This window comes from Chiloscyllium punctatum, chromosome 1, assembly GCF_047496795.1.
Source record: "Chiloscyllium punctatum isolate Juve2018m chromosome 1, sChiPun1.3, whole genome shotgun sequence".
Classification (NCBI taxonomy): domain Eukaryota; kingdom Metazoa; phylum Chordata; class Chondrichthyes; order Orectolobiformes; family Hemiscylliidae; genus Chiloscyllium; species Chiloscyllium punctatum.
Window position 1 is genome coordinate 11,624,778 of NC_092739.1, and position 19,091 is coordinate 11,643,868.

At 41.2% G+C, this 19,091-nt stretch overlaps 2 protein-coding genes across 2 annotated transcripts in view; both read left to right on the forward strand.

Annotated features, from left to right (window-relative positions):
- The window catches only part of mmaa (metabolism of cobalamin associated A), a 67,432-nt gene extending 57,896 nt beyond the window's left edge, over positions 1-9,536 (forward strand). Inside the window, exon 7 of the mRNA XM_072570671.1 lies at positions 9,385-9,536. Within this exon, the coding sequence (XP_072426772.1) occupies positions 9,385-9,449 (65 nt within the window). The 3' untranslated portion in view covers positions 9,450-9,536. The remainder of the gene's footprint in view (positions 1-9,384) is intronic.
- The window catches only part of LOC140477266 (uncharacterized), a 58,360-nt gene continuing 48,679 nt past the window's right edge, over positions 9,411-19,091 (forward strand). Inside the window, exons 1-3 of the mRNA XM_072570885.1 lie at positions 9,411-9,561; positions 15,627-15,701; positions 15,821-15,900. Coding sequence (XP_072426986.1) covers positions 15,676-15,701; positions 15,821-15,900 — 106 coding nt within the window. The 5' untranslated portion in view covers positions 9,411-9,561; positions 15,627-15,675. The remainder of the gene's footprint in view (positions 9,562-15,626; positions 15,702-15,820; positions 15,901-19,091) is intronic.

Genomic DNA, 19,091 nt, shown 5'->3' on the forward strand with positions numbered 1-19,091 from the left:
TCACAATAATATAAAATAAAACAAAGAAATGTGTATGTTGGAAATCTGTAAGAAAAACAATTGCTGCAGGTCTGGCAGCATCTGTTGAGAGAATGTTGCAAGAACTGAGAGTATCTGGGAAAAACTAATATTTATCTTGATAACTAAATGGGGGTGGTGGGAGGGGAAATTGAGTGAACAGATAGGTAGAGAGAAGGAAAAAGGTTGGACAGGCAGAGGGATTGTTGATTGACCAGGGAAGAAGAGTTTTAAGAAGAAATAGCTTCTGTGGGGTGGGAACAGGCAGAAACAATAGGCCTGCCTAGCTGTCCTGTTTGTGGATTTTGAGAAGGTAGAAGTGGGATTTATGGGGTTGGGGAAGATTGCTAGATGAGATCAGGTTAGTTACAGTCAGAGACACATTAATCTAGTATTCAGTGGTGGGGCCCTGGTCAAGGGCAGATACACAATATAGATGTGTATGCTAGACATCACCCTTGTTGGCAGGTTTGACCACAATGTCAGGGTTGGATCTAAGAGCACAAACTGAGTCAGTTAAGAGGGAAATAAATTAGAATGGTATGGGGAAGCAGAGAAATTAAGGTGACTGATGCTATGTCGACACTTGTCCATTAGATAAAAGGCCAGGTGGCAGAAGAGTATTAGAGGCAAGTGAAGGAGTCCTGAGAGACAGGAAGAAAACTCTTATCCAAAAAAATTGAGTGTGGAGGTGATAACAAGAGCTCAACATAATGTGCTTGAAATCACAAAGCTTATCTGATCAGCTTTCATTATTTATTTTATGCTTCACTGTGCTGGGAGGTTACTGTTAGGGGTCTGTACACTATTCCACAAGTGCCTACCATTGCATTTCTCGACCTAATTTTGCTAGTTGGCTTTAGCCAGCTCTGCTTTCCTGCGCTAATAATTGCACCACATCACTTTTTATAACATTGGAAACCTAAGTGAACCTGTGGTTGGGATACATTGACCATCTGAACACATTCCCTTTAACAATTAAAGACCATCCTGTGTGAGTCAATATTATTTATGGTTTTTGCTTTGCCATCTTGGAGTTTACAAACAATTAATATTTTATTTACCCCCTCTCCCCCGTGACTGTCAAAAACTCCTTCCACCATACTTTACTGTGGGATTAATTGGATCCTAGTCGTGGGCCTTTGGTGATGGTGGTTCTGGAGAAGTTACATCTCCCTGGTGGAGCAGCTAACCTGAGTCCCTGATTTACTAGACCAGAACAATACTGCTATGTCTTTGCCTCCCACATACTGGGAACATGCTAGAGTCTGTTATAAACGATGTAATGGCAGAGCATTCAGAAATACATGATATAATGAAACAGAGTCAGCATGGCTTCTCAAAGAGGAATACTTTGTTAGAATCCTTTGATAAGGTGACAAGCAGGTTAGATAAAGAGCTATAAGATGGTTGAGATAAGGGAAGCATTTTCAGGATGGCAGCTTGTAACTAATGGAGTTCACAGGGATGAGTATAAAGACTAAATCATTTACAATATTTATTAATAACTTGGATGAGAAAGGTGAATGTACTACTGGCATGTATGAAGGCTGAGTATGCCCTTTTCACTGTTTTATATTGAATACACATTACTACAAAAGATTCAGTTCAATATTGCCATATTTGCAGATGACAGAAAAATAAGTGGGAAGGCAAGTGGTGAGGCTGGCCGAGCCTACAAAAGGAATATATAGACAGGTGAAGTAAGTGGGCAAAATGTTGGCAGATGGAATATACTGTGGGAAAATGAGAGGTTATGCACTTTGGCAGGATGAATAGAGGAGCCACATATTAGTTAAATGGAGAAAGACTGAAAAAAAGCTGCAGTACAGAGGGATTTCAGGTTGTCATAAATGAAAACGAAAGTTAGCATCAAAGATCAATAAAATAGAGTCATAAAGATGTACAGCATGGAAACAGACCCTTCGGTCCAACCCGTCCATGCCGACCAGATATCCCAACCCAATCTAGTCCCACCTGCCAGTACCCGGCCCATGTTCCTCCAAATCCTTCCTATTCATATACCCATCCAAATGCCTCTTAAATCTTGCAATTGTACCAGCCTCCACCACTTCCCCTGGCAGCTCATTCCATTCACGTACCACCCTTTGTGTGAAAAAGTTGCCCTTTAGGTCTCTTTTATATCTTTCCCCTCTCACCCTAAACCTATGCCCTCTAGTCTGGAGTCCCCGACTCCAGGGCAAAGACTTCGCCTATTTACCCTATCCATGCCCCTCATAATTTTGTAAACCTCTATAAGGTTACCCCTCAGCCTCCGATGCTCCAGGGAATACAGCCTCAGCCTGTTCAGCCTCTCCCTATAGCTCAAATCCTCCTATCCAGGCAACATCCTTGTAAATCCTTTCTGAACCCTTTCAAGTTTCACAACATCTTTCCGATAGGAAGGAGCCTAGAATCTCACGCAATATTCCAAAACTGGCCTAACCAATGTCCTGTACAGCTGCAACATGACCTCCCAACTCCTGTACTCAATACTCTGACCAATATAGGAAAGCATACCAAATGCCGCCTTCACTATCTTATCTACCTGCTACTCCACTTTCCAGGAACTATGAACCTGCAATCCAAGGTCTCTTTGTTCAGCAACACTCCCTAGGACCTTACCATTAAGTGTATAAGTTCTGCTAAGATTTGCTTTCCCAAAATACAGCACCTCGCATTTATCTGAATTAAATTCCATTTGCCTCTCCTCAGCCCATTGGCCCATCTGGTCAAGATCCCATTGTAATCTGAGGTAACCCTGTTCGCTGTCCACTACGCCTCCAGTTTTGGTATCACCGACAAACTTACTAACTTTACCTTGTATGCTCTCATCCAAATCATTTACGTAAATGACAAAAAGTAAAGGACCCAGCACCGATCATTGTGGCACTCCACTGGTCGCAAGCCTCCAGTGTGAAGAACAATCCTCTACCACCACCCTCTGTCTTCTACCTTTGAGCCAGTTCTGTATCCAAATGGCTAGTTCACCCTGTATTCCGTGAGACCGAATCTTGCTAATCAGTCTCCCATGGGGAACCTTGTCGAATGCCTTACTGAGATCTATATAGATCACATCTGCTACTCTGCCCTAATCAATCCTCTGTTATTTCCACAAAAAACTCAAATAAAGTTTGTGAGACATGATTTCCCATGCACAAAGCCATGTTGACTATCCCTAATCAGTCCTTGCCTTTCCAAATATAAGTACATTCTGTCCCTCAGGGTTCCCGCCAACAACTTGCCCACCACCAACGTCAGGCTCACTGATCTATAGTTCCCTGGCTTGTCCTTACCAACCTTCTTAAACAGTCGCACCACGTTAGCTACTCTCCAGTCTTCTGACACCTCACCTGTGACTATTGATGATACAAATATCTCAGTAAGAGGCCCAGCAATCACTCCTCTAGCTTCTCGCAGAGCTCTAGGGTACACCTGATCAGGTCCTGGGGATTTATCCACCTTTACCCGTTTAAAGACATCCAGCATTTCCTCCTCTGTAATATGGACATTTTTCAAGATGTCGCCATCTATTTCCCTACAGTCTATATCTTCCATATCCTTTTCCACAGTAAATACTGATGCAAAATACTCATTTAGTATCTCCCCCATTTTCTGCAGCTCCACACAAAGGCTGCCTTGCTGATCTTTGAGGGGCCCTATACGCTCCCTAGTTACCCCTTTGTCCTTAATGTATTTGTAAAAACTCTTTGGATTCGCCTTAATTCTATTTGCTAAAGCTATCTCATGTCTCCTTTTGCCCTCCTGATTTCCCTCTTAAGTATACTCCTATTTCCTTTATACTCTTCTAAGGATTCACTCGATCTATCCTGTCTATACCTTACGTATGCTTCCTTTTTCTTAACCAAACCCTCAATTTCTTTAGTCATCCAACATTCCCTATACCTACTAGCCTTTCCTTTCACCCTAACAGGAATATACTTTTTCTGGATTCTTGTTATCTCGTTTCTGAAGGCTTCCCATTTTCCAGCCGTCCCTTTACCTATGAACATCTGCCCCCAATCCGCTTTTGAAGGTTCTTGCTTGATACCATCAAAATTGGCCTTTTTCCAATTAGGACTTCAACTTTTAGATCTGGTCTATCCTTTTCCATCATTATTTTAGATAATCTAATAGAATTATGGTCGCTGACCCCAAAGTGCTCCCCCACTGACACTTCAGTCACCTGCCCTGCCTTATTTCCAAAGAGTAGGTCACATTTTGCACCTTCTCTGGTAGGTACATCCACATACTGAATCAGAAAATTGTCTTGTACACACTTGACAAATTCCTTTCCATCTAAACCTTTAACACTATGGCAGTCCCAGTCTATGTTTGGAAAGGTGAAATCCCTGACCATAACCACCCTATTATTCTTACAGTTAGCTAAGATCTCCTTACAAGTTTGTTTCTCAATTTCCCTCTGACTATTAGGGGTCTATAATACAATCCCAATAATGTTATCATCCCTTTCTTATTTCTCAGTTCCATGCAAATAAATTCCCTGGATGTATTTCCGGGAATATCCTCCCTCAGCACAGCTGTAATGCTATCCCTTATCAAAAATGCCCCCCCCCCCCCCCCTCTCTTGCCTCCCTTTCTATCCTTCCTGTTGCATTTGTATCCTGGAACATTAAGCTGCCAGTCCTGCCTATCCCTGAGCCATGTTTCTGTAATTGGTATGATATTGCAGTCCCATGTTCCTAACCATGCCCTGAGTTCATCTGCTTTCCCTGTTAGGCCCCTTGCATTGAAATAAAAGCAGTTTAATTTATTAGTCCTACCTTGTCCCTGCCTGCCCTGACTGTTTGACTCACTTCTGTTCTCAGCTGTACCCGTCTCAGATCGATCTCTTTCCTCATTATCTCCCTGGGTCCCACCCCGCCACCTTACTAGTTTAAATCCCCCCAAGCAGTTCTAGCAAATTTCCCTGCCAGTATATTAGTCCCCTTTCAATTTAGGTACAATCCGTCCTTGTACATGTCACTTCTACCCCAAGAGATTCCAATGATCCAAAAATGTGAATCCTTCTCCCACACACCAGCTCCTCAGCTATGAATTCATCTGCTCTATCCACCTATTCCTGCCCTCACAAGCTCGTAGCACTGGGAGTAATCCAGATATTACTACTCTCGAGGACTTCCTTTTAAAATTCCTGCTTAACTCCCTGTGATTTCCCTGTAATCTCCCTTCAGAATCTCAACCTTTCCCCTTCCTATGTCGCTGGTTCCAATGTGAATAATGGCCTTTTGCTGGCCCCTCTCCCCTGTGAGAACATTCTGCACCCTCTCTGAGACATCCCTGATCCTGGCACCAGGGAAGCAACACACCATTCTGCTTTTTTGCTGCTGGCCACAGAAACGTCTGTCTGTACCTCGAACTAGAGAATCCCCTAACACAATTGATCTCTTGGAACCTGACGTACCCTTCGTTGCATTAGAGCCAGTCTCAATACCAGAAACTCGGCTGTTCATGCTGCATTCCCCTGAGAATCCATCACCCCCTTACATTTTCCAAAACAGCATACCTGTTTGAAATGGGTATATCCACAAAAGACTCCTGCACTAGCTGCCTACCTCTGTTACCTTTCCTCGAGTTAACCCATCTATGTGACTGTATCTGAGACTTTCCCCCCTTCCTATAACTACCATCCATCACATGCTGTTGCAAATTCCTCGTTGCTTCTAACTGTCTCTCCAACCAATCTATTCAATCTGATAAGATTCGCATCCAACAGCATTTATGGCAGATATAATCCGCAGTAACCCTTAAACTCTCTTTAAACTCCCACATCTGACAAGAAGTACATATCACTCCATTAAAGGCCATTTTTGCTCCTTCACAATCTACAAACCCAAACATTAACACTGTCTTATTCCTCTACAAACACTGCCCTGGATTAAATTAATAGTTGTCGCTTATATTTTAAGTTTAATCAAGAGACATATCTCCAAAAGGATATAATCAAGAAAGAACCCACTCTACTCACTACTGCAGATTCTCTGTAGGCCACACTTAAAAGAATGATTAACTTATCTGATTCTGTGCTGTGAACTTCGCCCAACAGTTTCTCCAAAATCAGTTGTGAATTTCACTGTTTGTTAATTTTCCCAGATGCACTGCGATGTCCAACGATACATGCGTTCAAACAACAAAGGCAGTAACTGTGCAGGTTCTCTCTCTCTCTCTCTCTCTCTCTCCCTCTCTCTCTCCCTCTCTCTCTCCCCTGAAGGTAGAGACAATTGGTAATGGGTTAACCTGAGGGTCACTGTGCCTCAGGTGAGGGAGGAGAAACGTTGAGAAGGCAAATTCTTCCTTCACATTAACCTCCACAATTGTGCGAATTGATCCATGCTGTTGACATCACACTGCATTGCAAGCCAGCCATCCAGCCAACTAAGTTAACTGATACCCAAGATCAGTATGTAATTGGCAATTGGAATGTTAATTATTATTTCAGAAGAAACATAGTATAAAAATAAGCAAGTCTTGCTAAAATTATATAAGGCACTAATTAGACCATGCCTTGAATACTATGTACAGTTTTGGTCTGCTTATCTAAGGAACAATATATTGGTGTTGGAGGCTGCCCAGAAAAGGTACATTAGATTGAGCCTGGTTATGGAGAGAATTTTTCTATGAGGAGATTTTTGATAGTTTGAGCATGTACTCATTGAAGTTTAGAAGAATGAGAGGCAACCTTATTGAAACTTGCAAGATTTTTAAGGAACCAAAACAGAAACTGTAGGAGACACTCAGTATGTCTGGCAGCGTCTATGGGAAGAAAGCAGAGTTAACATTTTGATTTCGGTGACTCTTCATCAGAACTCAAGTAAGCTCAGAGTCACCGGACTTGAAACAGTTCTTCTCACAAATGCCTCCAGACTTGTTGAGTTTCTGCAGCAATTTCTGTCTATTTCAGATCACCAGCATCCACAGTTCTTTGTTTTATTTAAGATTTTTAAGGTTCTTTACCACTTAGATGCAAAGATGTTGTTTCCCTTTAATGGTTGAGTTTAGCACCAGAGATCATAATTCTGGAGTAAGAGGTCACCCATTGAAGACTGAGGTGAGGAATGTATTCTCTGAGAGAGTAATGAATTTGTGGAATTCTTTACTACAAAGGAGTGTAGAACCCGGTCATTGTTTATATTAAGACTGAGATAGACAGATTTTTTAATTCCAGTAATGAAATTGAGGGTTACGGGAAAAGGCTTGAAAATGGAGTTAAGGACCAACACTGATCTCATTGAAGGGTAGAGCAATCTTATGCCTGAATGGCCTACTTCTGTTCCTATATCTTATGGTCTAAGACACACACCATTCTCACTTATAGTTACACTGCTCCTCTAAATAGCATTATGGGTACTTGTACATTCCAAGGAATACAGCTGTTTGAGAAGGTAACTCACTACTACCTTTTTCCAGGGCAGTTAGGAATAGGCAACAAATGCTGGCCTACCCAGTGTTATCCACATCTCATGACGCATTTTTAATAAGTTTACACAGTCCTCTAATAGTATGTTTTGTTGCACCATTTCTGATCTCTGAATCTTCTGTATTACTTAATACTGCTGAATGATCACTAATTGCTGGAATTTTATTTCTTAAGTCTCTTTTGTGTAGTTAAACTTTTCAAAATCTTGCTTGGTCTTATAATGCTTAAGTTATGTCTTAAAGAAAGTGTGAGGTTCTTTTCTGTGGCTTGCTGTGAGAATCAATCATAGACTCCTGCTTAAATTTCTGCAGGTTATTAACTGGAGTTTTCACTGTTGGTTTAGTCCAAATTGGACTTAAGTCTCATTCTCCTTGGATATCTTTTCACTAGCAGCTTCCAGTTGTGAATTGTCTTGTGGTAGGCTGCTTCTTGAGTTTCACTTCTTTTAGATGCATGAAGTTAATGTTTTGGGTTTTTTTTGCTTATGCTGTACACTTATTTTGCATACAGTTGATTTCTTCCAATAGAGGTTAAGTCCTGAGAAATTTTACAGCTGTGAATAAGAAAACCAAAATTGTAGATATTAATTGATGTAAACATCAGAGTTTAGCGATGTTCCCTCATTTGGGTTAGAGTTCAGGGGAGTCCAGAAGGCTAAAGAGAGGGTTTTGCAGAATCCCTTTAAAGTTGGATGACGTAGCAGGATAATTCTTATAGACCGAATTGGTCAGCTTTTTAGGTGATTACAGGATTCTTTTTGGAATTAGATTTTGAGGAGTCTTGGACTTGAGGTAGGTTTAACTGTTGACCTAGAGTATGCTTGTTGTCCTCTATTCTGATGTCAGAAGAAGACTCTGAGTCATGCAGCACAGAAACAGACAGTTTGGTCCAACTTGTCCGCACCAACCACACATTCCTATCTGACTTAGTCCCATTTGCTAGCATTTGGCCCATATCCCTCGAAACACTTCCCATTCATATTCCCATCCAGATGCCTCTTAAATGTTGTAATTGTACCCACCTCCACCACTTACTTTGGCAGCTTGCTCTATACAAGCACCACCCTCTGCATGTAAAATTTACCCTCAGGTCCTTTTGAATCTTTCCCCTCTCACCTTAAACCTATGCCCTGTAGTTTTGGACTCATCCCACCCTTGGGGGAAAAGACCTTGGCTATTCACCCTATCCATGCCCTTCATGATTTTATACTCATTTAAGGGTTCAAGATATTTAATCATGTGATTGTCCAATTAAGGAATCAGTTTCAATTCATCATTTAGTTTCTATTCCTCTGGTTGTGATCCATTGTTCGTATTGAGATTGATAAGACTCATCCTTTCTTATTAGTTCAGGTATGAAGAGTTTTCAGAACTGTACCAATTTGTGAATGTGGTCTGTAAGCAGCCATTTAGACTAGCAAAGTCTATTTTTAAAACTAAACCAATGAATTTTTATTTAAATAATAAGTTATCTTTTTCATATGTCTCATCAACATGAGACAATGCTCTTTTGGGATATTTTAATTTGCTAAAGTAAATACTCATGTTCTGTACTACCAAACAACTACAATATTTATGAACGTTATTGTTTGCCGGTACCTGTACTTGTAGTAGGATATGAGTCATCCAGATTGTGGGAGGCTGGTGCTCATCCAGCTTTGTTGCTTAGCAAAAGATGTCAACAACGCTAACTCCAACTCTGTTCTTTGTTATGATCAACTAGCTTTGTTAGATTCACTCGTGAATGTAGGAGTGTTTCAAAATATCTGAAAACTAAACTGCTGTAGTAAATGTAGTAGTAATTAATAACAAGGCCAGCAGTTCTGCACTGTCAGCTTCTTACCGTCCTCCAACCCAGTGTCTGAAGAAAAGTTCTGCTAAAATGGAAATTGCACACTTTCAAATGCCTTTCAAACCTCTCGATCCTAGGGAGTTTGACAAAATCAGGCAGAAAGCAAGCACTGCCTGGACTGAAGAACATGAGCATCGATTAAGAAGCATTACCACCTATTCAGCAGAACACAGAATAAAACAATTGGATGAACCAACCCAAGGCCGGGTCCGACCAAACTCCCCAACTAGACTGCACAGACCCCATCCACCAGAGTAAGGCATAGTTTCAAAAAGCTTCTTATGTATAACTTGCGTTTTTGGTCAATATTCTGAATGTCTGTAAAATTATCTGTAAATAGAATATTGCATCATAAATAACAGAAAATGTCAAATTTAATATCACTTTTGGATAATACACTCATTAAAAAATGTTATTAATTCTCAAAATGCTATGGCAGTGTTGAAATGAGTTCACCACATTTGCACTGTTGGTAAAATGGGACCAAGGAATTTCAATCTTTCACTTTCTAGCATCGGCTTGACCAAACGTATTGTGGACAAACATTTGTGGATATTTTCTCCAGGTCTTAAAATGGGCCAGGGGCACCCCTTTGCCTTGCCAGTGAAGCCAACATCCAGTGAATAAATAAAACTGGCTGCTATAGGACTTAAATAATGCCATGTGTAATAGTCTTGATGATGGTCTTGTGAGATTCAAAAAGACATTGAACTTTATTTCCCACAGCAGTATTTCATCAATGGAACACTTGGAGGATAGAGAGAGGAGCAATACAAAGTAGGAGAGTAGGAGATTATTTAGGAAAACTTGAGGAAGTGGGAATGAAGGAAAGGATAGGGAATGAAAACTGCTTGGGGGAATTAAGGAAATAGCATTCAAGAGTTGGAGCGTATCAGCATTGACTGAGGAAAGTGATGAAAGATACCAGCATGCTGTGTGCATGGCAGAGAGACTGGGGTAGGGGCTGAATGAGAAGAATGGAGGGAGAAGAGTTTTATCATCACAGAGGGAGAAGAGTTTTATCATCATGGAGAAGAAGAGTTTTATCATCATGGAGAAGAAGAGTTTGAAGAGAAGAGGGTCGAAAGGAGAGAATATATGTATTTTGAGAGGTGGGTAAAGGGAGGAAAATACGCATATTATTTAAGTGGGTAGAGAACAAAAGTGCAATGGGAACAGTTTTACTCCATATAATCTGCTCAAACCCTTTAGTTTCTGAACATTTTTATTTTATCTCTTCTTAACGTTCTCTTCACTAAGGCCAATAACTATTCAGTTATTCCAAATCTAGATATGTAACTGAGGTCTCTCATCCCTGGAGTCTTCTCAAATCTCTTCTAATCTAATTTAATGCCTTTCTATCCTCCCTATAATGCAGTACACGGAATGGACCCACCAGCCAGTTGAGGCTGATCTAGTGTTTAATGAACCATCAGCCTCAATTCCTTATATTTGAATCCCTTGTCTCTATTTATAAAGGCAAGGATATCCCATACCTTATTAACTACTTTCTCAATCTGCCCTGCTACTTTCAATAACTGGCATGGATTTGCATAACTTTATGATTCTATCTCCCATTCTACCTTTACCATATAGCCGGGAGATCAACCCTGGTTAAATGAAGAGTGCAGAGAGGAGGCACCAGACAGACCTGACCGACTACATACGGACACTTATTTCAAATCCACTGACACCCACAGCTGCCTTGACTACATCTCCTCCCACCCTTGCCCCCTATAAAAATGTGATCCCTTACTCTCAATTCCTCCACCTCTGCCACATCTACTCTCCATAGGAGCAGTTCCACTCCAGGACATCCCAGATGGCCCGCTATTTCAAGGACTGAAAGTTCCCCTCCCATGTGATCAACAATGCCCCCCCCATCATATCTCCTCCACTTCCCACACCTCTGCCCTTGAACCCTACCCCCTGAACAGCAACAAGGATAGAACCCCCAGTCCTCATATTACACCCATGATTCTCCAGATACTCCCTCATTAGGTGCACACCCCCCACCAACCCACCCTCTGCATCCAGCACCTTCCTCTGTCTTCGCACGAGGTGCAAAGCCTACGCCCACACTTCCGCCTCTCACCTCCATCTAAGGCTCTAAAGGAACGTTTCAAATCTAGCAGAGATTTTTCTGCACATCCACCCACTTAATTTACTGCATCCGTTGTGGTATCTTCTACATTAGAGAGATCAAGCACTAACTGGTGGAGTGGTTCAGGGAACATCTCTGGTCTGCGCACACCAAACAACCCTACCACCCTGTGGTCAACCACTTCAACTCCCCCAAGGATATGCACATCCTGACCCTCCACCAGCAAATCAAAGCCACCTGCCAACTGGAGGAAAAAGACCTCATCGTCTGCCTCGGGACCCTACAACCATATAGCATCAACTTTGACTTCACCAATTTCCATATCTCCTCATCCCCCCACCTCCTAGATCGAAACCTTCAACTGGGCAACGCCCTCTTGACCTGTCCTACCTGTCCATCTTCCTTCCCACCTAACCGCTCCACCCTCCCCACTGACCTATCATAATCACCTCCCACTTGCATCCACCTATTGCCATCCCACTGACCTCACCCCCCCCCCCTCTCTATTTATCTCTCAGCTCTGTTTTCCCTCTACATTCCTGATGAAGGGCTTATGCCCAAAATGTTAACTCTTCTGCTCCTCGGATGCTGCCTAACCTGCTGTGCTTTTTTCAGCACCACACTTTTTGACTCTTAAAAACATGGTACTAACCTGAAGGTACAACGCAGCACTACTTGCAAATAGATAGTATGAAACAATCCCAAAATCAATTAATCAGATATGAGCTTTGCATTCCTGTCAGATTCAGTCATGAATGCTGTTGGACAATTAAACTGCTAACAGGAGGAGCAGGCTGCACAAGTGCACAAGTATCCCAGTCTTCAATGGCCAAACAAATCAGTGCAAAAATGAAAGACTGATATATTTGCGTCCATCTACAGCCAGAAATGCTGATTAGATAATCCATGTCAGCCTCCTCCAAAGATCCACAGTGTCACAGATGCTAGACTTCAGCCTATTCAATTCACTCCATATAATATAAAGAAACAACTGAAGACACTAGAGGCAATGGGCCCTGACATCATTTTGGCAGCATTACTGAAGACTTATGTTCCAGAATTAGCCACACCCCTGGCGTAGCTGTTCTAGTACAATTACAACACCGGCATCTACCTGGAAATATGGAAAATTGCTTATATGTGTGTCCTGAGCACGAAAAGCAGAAAGTCTCTGGATACTGTCTCAGGTTTACACCAATTAGATCATTGAAATGAGAGAAAAAGTTCTTCGTTCAAAGGGTAGTGAACTTGTGGAAGGCTGTGGAGATCAAATTACTGAATATATTCAAGAAAGAGATAGAAGCATTTTTAGATTTTGAAGGCATCAGAGAATATGGGGAAACAAACAGGAATATGGTATTGAGATAGAAGATCAACCAAACTCATATTGACTGATGGTGCAAGCTCAAAGGGCTGAATAGCCTATTCCTGCTCCTAATTTCTTTGTTTCTATGTCCAAATGTAGAAGAAGAGCTAAACCTCAGAGGTGAAGTGAGAGTTACTGCCCTTAATGCCCTTGGGGTGACATGGTGGCTCAGTGGTTAGCACTGCTGCCTCACAGCACCAGAGTCCCAGGATCGATGCCAGCCTCAGGAGACTGTGCAAACTCCACACAGACATTTTCCCAGTGTCTGTGTGATTTTCCTCCGGGTGCTCCGGTTTCCTCCCATACTCCAAAGATGTGCAGGTCAGGTGGATTGGCTACGGTAAATTGCCCGTAGTGTTAGATGCATCAGTCAGAGGGAAATGGGTCTGGGTGGGTTACTCTTTGAAGACTGGTTGGGCCGAAAGGCCTGTTTCCACACTGTAGGTAATCTAATCTAATGTCAAGACAGCATTTGACTGCTTGTGGCATCAATGAGCCCTAGTAAAACTGGATTCAATGGTTGAAGCCATACCTGTAGCACAAAATAAATGATTACTGAAATTATTGAACATTAATCATTTCAGTGACAGTGCATCACAGCAGGAGTAGTATCCTAGGCCAATTTATATTCAGTTGCTTCACCAAAGACCTTCCCTTGTACAACTAAGGAACAGGATTAGGTTGCTTAGGCCTTGAAGGCTGCTCTGTTATTAAGATTATGGCTGACCTGAATTTAACCTCAGCTCTACATTCCTGCATATCCCCGATAACCTTTTGTTCCCTTGGTAACCGAGAAACTATCTACCTCTGCCTTAAAAACATTTAATGATTCTGCATTCACTGTCTTTTGCTGAAGAGAATTCAAAAACTCACAACCGTTGGAGATAAAAACATTTCTTCATCTCTCTATCTTAAATGGGAGATCCCTTACTTTTAAACTGAGACCTGTAGTCCTAGATCGTCCCACAAAAAAAACTCTGTATCTAAATCCACCCAATCAAGTTTCCTCACAATCTTAATTAAGTCACTTTCAACTTTTCTAAACTCTGGAGTTTGTCTGGCTTTTCCTCGCAAGCAGTCTGTTTATTCTAGATATTAGTCTAATAAATCTTTCCCAAACTCCCTCCATCATTAGGTAAGAAGTAGGAATGTTTGCTGACTGTTCAATGTTCACCACTATACTTGACTCCTTAGCTACTGCAGCAGTCTGTGTGCTTGGACTCAGACAACATACAAGCTTGGGCACATAAGTGGCGAGCAAAATCCCACATGCGCAAGGCAATAATCATCCCCAACAAGTATGAATTTAGCAAACTCTTGATATTTAATGGCAATACCATCACTGAATCCCCCATTCCCAACATCCTTGTGATTACCATTGAACAAAAACTGAACTGGAACAGGCATATACAGAGGAATCTCAATTATCCGAACAAGATGGGCGGGCACTATTTTGATTGGGTAATTGATCATTCGGATAATCGATTTTAGCTTGAACAAGGGAAGTCATACTGACTTAATGCTGTGCTCTGCCAGAGAAGTTGTTTAAATCTATAATTTTAGTGAGTCTGCCATTTAACCAAACTAATCTTTGAAGTCTGCAAATTACAGGTTAATATGAGAAGAACTAAACCATTACCATGAAACCCCAGCGCTAAACAAGGTCCTGAACAGCTACGATTGCAAGGCCATTTACAACATCAGTTTCTGGGAACTCAGTCTCGCGATAGAAAGGCAGAAGCCCTGCCTCACAAATAGGTTTATGTTCACGGCCGTTTTGTAAATTAACAGTCCAGTAAAGTGATGGGAATACTTTACCTGTACTGTAAAACACCTATGTTTGCAAAGGGCTGTGTAACAGTGCTTACCTAAAAAAAAGTACAGTCGCTTATACTTGAACTGCTTGTGTTTCTTTGTTTTTGCCAGCATTTTCACATCTTCTTCAGTACAGATAATCTGAACACATTTACCTCTTTGAAGCAGGACCTTGAAATCTTCTTCAGATAATCCGATATTCGGATAATCAATGACCTTTGTAAATAGATTGACTACAAGACCAGGTCAAAGGCTGGGAATTCTGTGACTCATCTCCCTCAAAACCTGCCCGCTGTTGCCAAGATACAACAGAGGAGTATGATGGAAGAATCTTCGATAGCACCTTCCAAACCAGCAACCCTTTTTTTAACAGCTTTGTTTGCCGATCCTTATTGCCTAGAAACACTTAAGAGTCAATCACATTGCTGTCACAAAGACTGTGCCAGTTAAAGGTAGCTCACCAACACTTCTCAAAGGTAATTAGCGATGGATAATAAATGCTTGCTTAGCCAACAATGCCTGCATCCCAAGAAAATGCAAAACAAATCTAGGTCCATCTGCTGTTGCACATTTTTAGAATTGCATCCTTTATTTTATGTTTCCCTAAATTAGCTCCTACCAAAATATTTCACTTTGATTAAATGTAATTTACCATATATCTGCCTGTTCTACCACTCTATGCTATCTTGAAGTTATCATTATCTTCCTCACAGTTCACAATACTCAGTATATCCAAATCAACAACAAATTTGGAAGTTGTATCCTGTATCCGCATTAATATAGATTCAAGAGAGCAGTGGTCCTAATGCCAGAGCCTAGCGCACTCAATGTGTATCTTCCTCCAGTTTGTAAAACCATTGTTCATAAATTCTCTGTTCAATCAATACAGTAATACAATGTAGCACTCAAGTTCAAGTTCCCTTGTTCAAGTTCTTCAAGTTTGGCATCTGAAACCTTGAAATATTCTGTGCTACATTTGCAGTCACCATTTATTGTCATGTATTGAAAGAATATTTTTTTTTCTCCCTGTTTAGGGTATGATATCTAAACTGACATCCTGTTAAAGTATTACCCATAAGCAGAATGCTTACCACAACAGACCACATCAGGTGAATGTATGCTGTTATAATATTGGTATACAGATGCTGCAGGACTTGGTCACTGTTGTTAACGTTTTATTGTATTATCCTGAAAAATAGGTAATTAGCATTTTTGTTTCATTTTTCAGAATATTTTTAGTGACCCATCTCCATGCAATCCCAGGACACAACAATTCTTCAAAAAATACATCCAATTTGCCACTAAGAGGTAAATAGGTGATATATAAGTTCTTGTGAAAATAGACTGAAGGTTCTATGGATGTGGTGACTTGCAAAAGGAAAATTGTGGCAACCTTTGTGTTTACTGAAGATCTCATTACCTTAGCCTAATATAGTTCATATCATTATATTGAAGATCACTCTATACATTCAGTGCAGTGTTTAGAAAGTGGAAGTTGCCTTGCTCATTTTTGGAGTGCTAACAGAGCACCAAAACCTCTAATAGGGCTGGAAACAAATAATGTCCACAAATTGGAAATGTGAACAAAACAATAGGTTTCCAGACTCTGGTTTTGATGTTTAAATAATGGGATTAACACCTGATTGATGCTGCTGTTCTGTATTGCCTTGCTCTGGCCCCAGAAGTGTTCAGGTATACCAGCTGTGCTGCAACTCGAAAGGGGATCCTTAAAAAGGCCACTGCAGATTGCAACCAAAAAATATCTATTTGAAATATCTTTAGCTAAATGTGGAGCCAGGTAGAATATTTTTTTCCAACCAGACCAGGAGAAATATCATAGGTTCTCCTGTTTCCAGTTTAATAAAATATTGCAGCAGAGGAGGAGGCCATCCAGCTCTTTCAAACAAAAGTACAGTAAGACCTCCCATACACTCCGGAACACCCGCACCAACCAACACCATCATCCCGTGGCCAAATGCTTCAACTGCCCCTCCCACTCCACCAAGGACATGCAGGTCCTGAGCCTCCTCCATCGCCAAACGTTAACCACCCGACGCCTGGAGGAAGAACGCCTCATCTTCTGCCTTGGGACCCTTCAACCACATGGGATCAATGTGGTTCTCATCAGTTTCCTGGTTTTCCCTCCCCCCGCCCATCCCCCCCACCTTATCCCAGATCCAACCCTCCAACACAGCACCGCCCTCATGTCCATCTTTCTTCCCATCTATCCACTCCACCCTCTTCTCCAACCTATCACCATTACACCCACCTCCATCCACCTATCTCACTCTCAGTTACCTTCTCCCCAGCCCCACCCCGCTCCCATCTCTCTCTCCACTCCCTTGGCTGACAAGCCTCAAACTTGATGAAGGGCTTTTGCCCAAAACGTCGATTGCCCTGCTCTCGGATGCTGCCTGACTTGCTGTGCTTTTCCAGCACCACACTCTCGAGCCCTAGCATACACTCTCCCATCCATTTTTTTTTGCCTACACTTTATCTATAGGTATTTATCCAATTTCCCTTTGAACATTAATTTGAATCTGTTTTCAGCACAATATCAGGGAGGAAGTATATTCCAAATCCTAGCCACTCCTTGTGTGAATACTTTTTCCTCACGCTACCTCTGATTCTTTATCAATCAACTTAAAATAAGCTAAATCTGGGTCACCTGGTTTGCGATCCTTAATCAATTAGATATAGTTTCTGTTTATTCTATCTACCCTTTTTTTTGACTTTCATCAAATCCTCTCAGGCGTCTTAGCTATGAGGCGAAGAACCCAACTTCTCTGAAATCCCTAATTTCCAGAAATGTTCTTTTAAATCTCTTCTAAACCCTCTTCTGAATTCCGGTACCCAGATTTGGAAACAGTAAATTTGTGCTGTGTTGTGTAGGTCTAGTAAAACTTCTTTACACATGTACTCTCCCATTACAACATAGGTTTGCAAGCCAAACCAAATTGGCCTCACTATTCACTGGATTTGCGACACAGTGAACTTAAGACATTTAAGACCCTCAAAATTGCTCAATTTTTCTTAACCAGACTTTACAAATATTAAGTTTATAACTTAAACAAAAATGAACAATTTATTCTTAATAATGCCCATAATATTCCAGATGTGGTCTAACCAAAGCAATACATAGCTTGTATTCTAGCCCTCTTAAAATGAATGCTCAGATTGCATTTGCCTTCCTAACTGCCAATTTAACCTTAATTTTAACCTTCGTAGAATCCTGAATCAGGATGCCCAAATCCCCTTGTGCTTCACATTTTCAAAGCCTTTCCCTGTTTTGAAAATAGTCTATGCCTCTATTCTTCCCATCTCACACATTCCCATATTGTATTCCACCTGCCACTTCTTTGCCAACTCTCCTAGCCTGTCAAGTCCTCCTGCAACATCTCCGCTTCCTCAACACTACCTGCACTTCCACTATCTTTGTGTCATCTGCAACTTAGCAACAAAGCCTTTAGTTCCTGTGTCCAGATCATTAATGTATGATAATGAATAATTGTGGTCCGAGCACAGACTCCTCTATTACTCCACTAGTATTGGCTGCCATCTTGAAAAAAACCCTTTTATCCCTACACTCTGCTGTCTGCCAGTCAGCCAATCTTCTATTCATGCCAGTAGCTTGCCCTTCTAAAATCTCTAAATGGACTCTAAAATCTTACCAACAACGAAGGTCAGGTCTTATAATGTCTTGTCTTTGGCCTCCCTCCCTTCTTACACAGGGGTACTGCATTAGCCATTTTCTAGTCCTGTGGGACTCTTTCTGACTACAGTGATCCATGAAAGATCACCAACAATTACTCCACATTCTCCTCAGGTTAACAGTCAGCCCGAGCCCTAACCTGGAATCCTACCTTCCCTTTCCCCTTTGATGTTCTATTTTTCATTTTTATTTCCTAATGGTATTTTAGTTTTTAATCTGAAATATGTTTCTTCTATATGCCTTTTAATCTGAAAGCAATTTACAATAAGTATTCAGATTACCAGCTATTAACAACCAATGATATCACTGTTTCTTGTGATGCCACCGTTTGCTTTTTTGCTGTGACCCTGATCCTGTGCTTCAGTTTATCCTATTAAAAAAGACCTTGTAAACAATAAACCAAGAAGATAAAACGCACACCTTCCCCTCTGGACTGAATGCCCACACTGCTTCAAAACCCACTCCAGATGAGCTATCTAATTCCCAATCTTGCTAAATTTATGGGTCATATATCATTCAGTCATAGATATTATGCAACCAACCACCTCTTTGAACATGCTTCTTATATTACTTCTGATCACGTCTAAAAGACTTGAACTTCACATGCCTACAAACAATAAGCCCATGTACAACAGAGAATATCACAGAGACATTTCAATCAGAACATGACTCTGGGTTTAATTCACAAGTTTAAAATTGGCAAAACCTTACAGTAAATTATCATCAACAAATTCACTAGCTACAATCTATTCATTCTACCTACACAATTGGCTTTAACAAAGAAAAT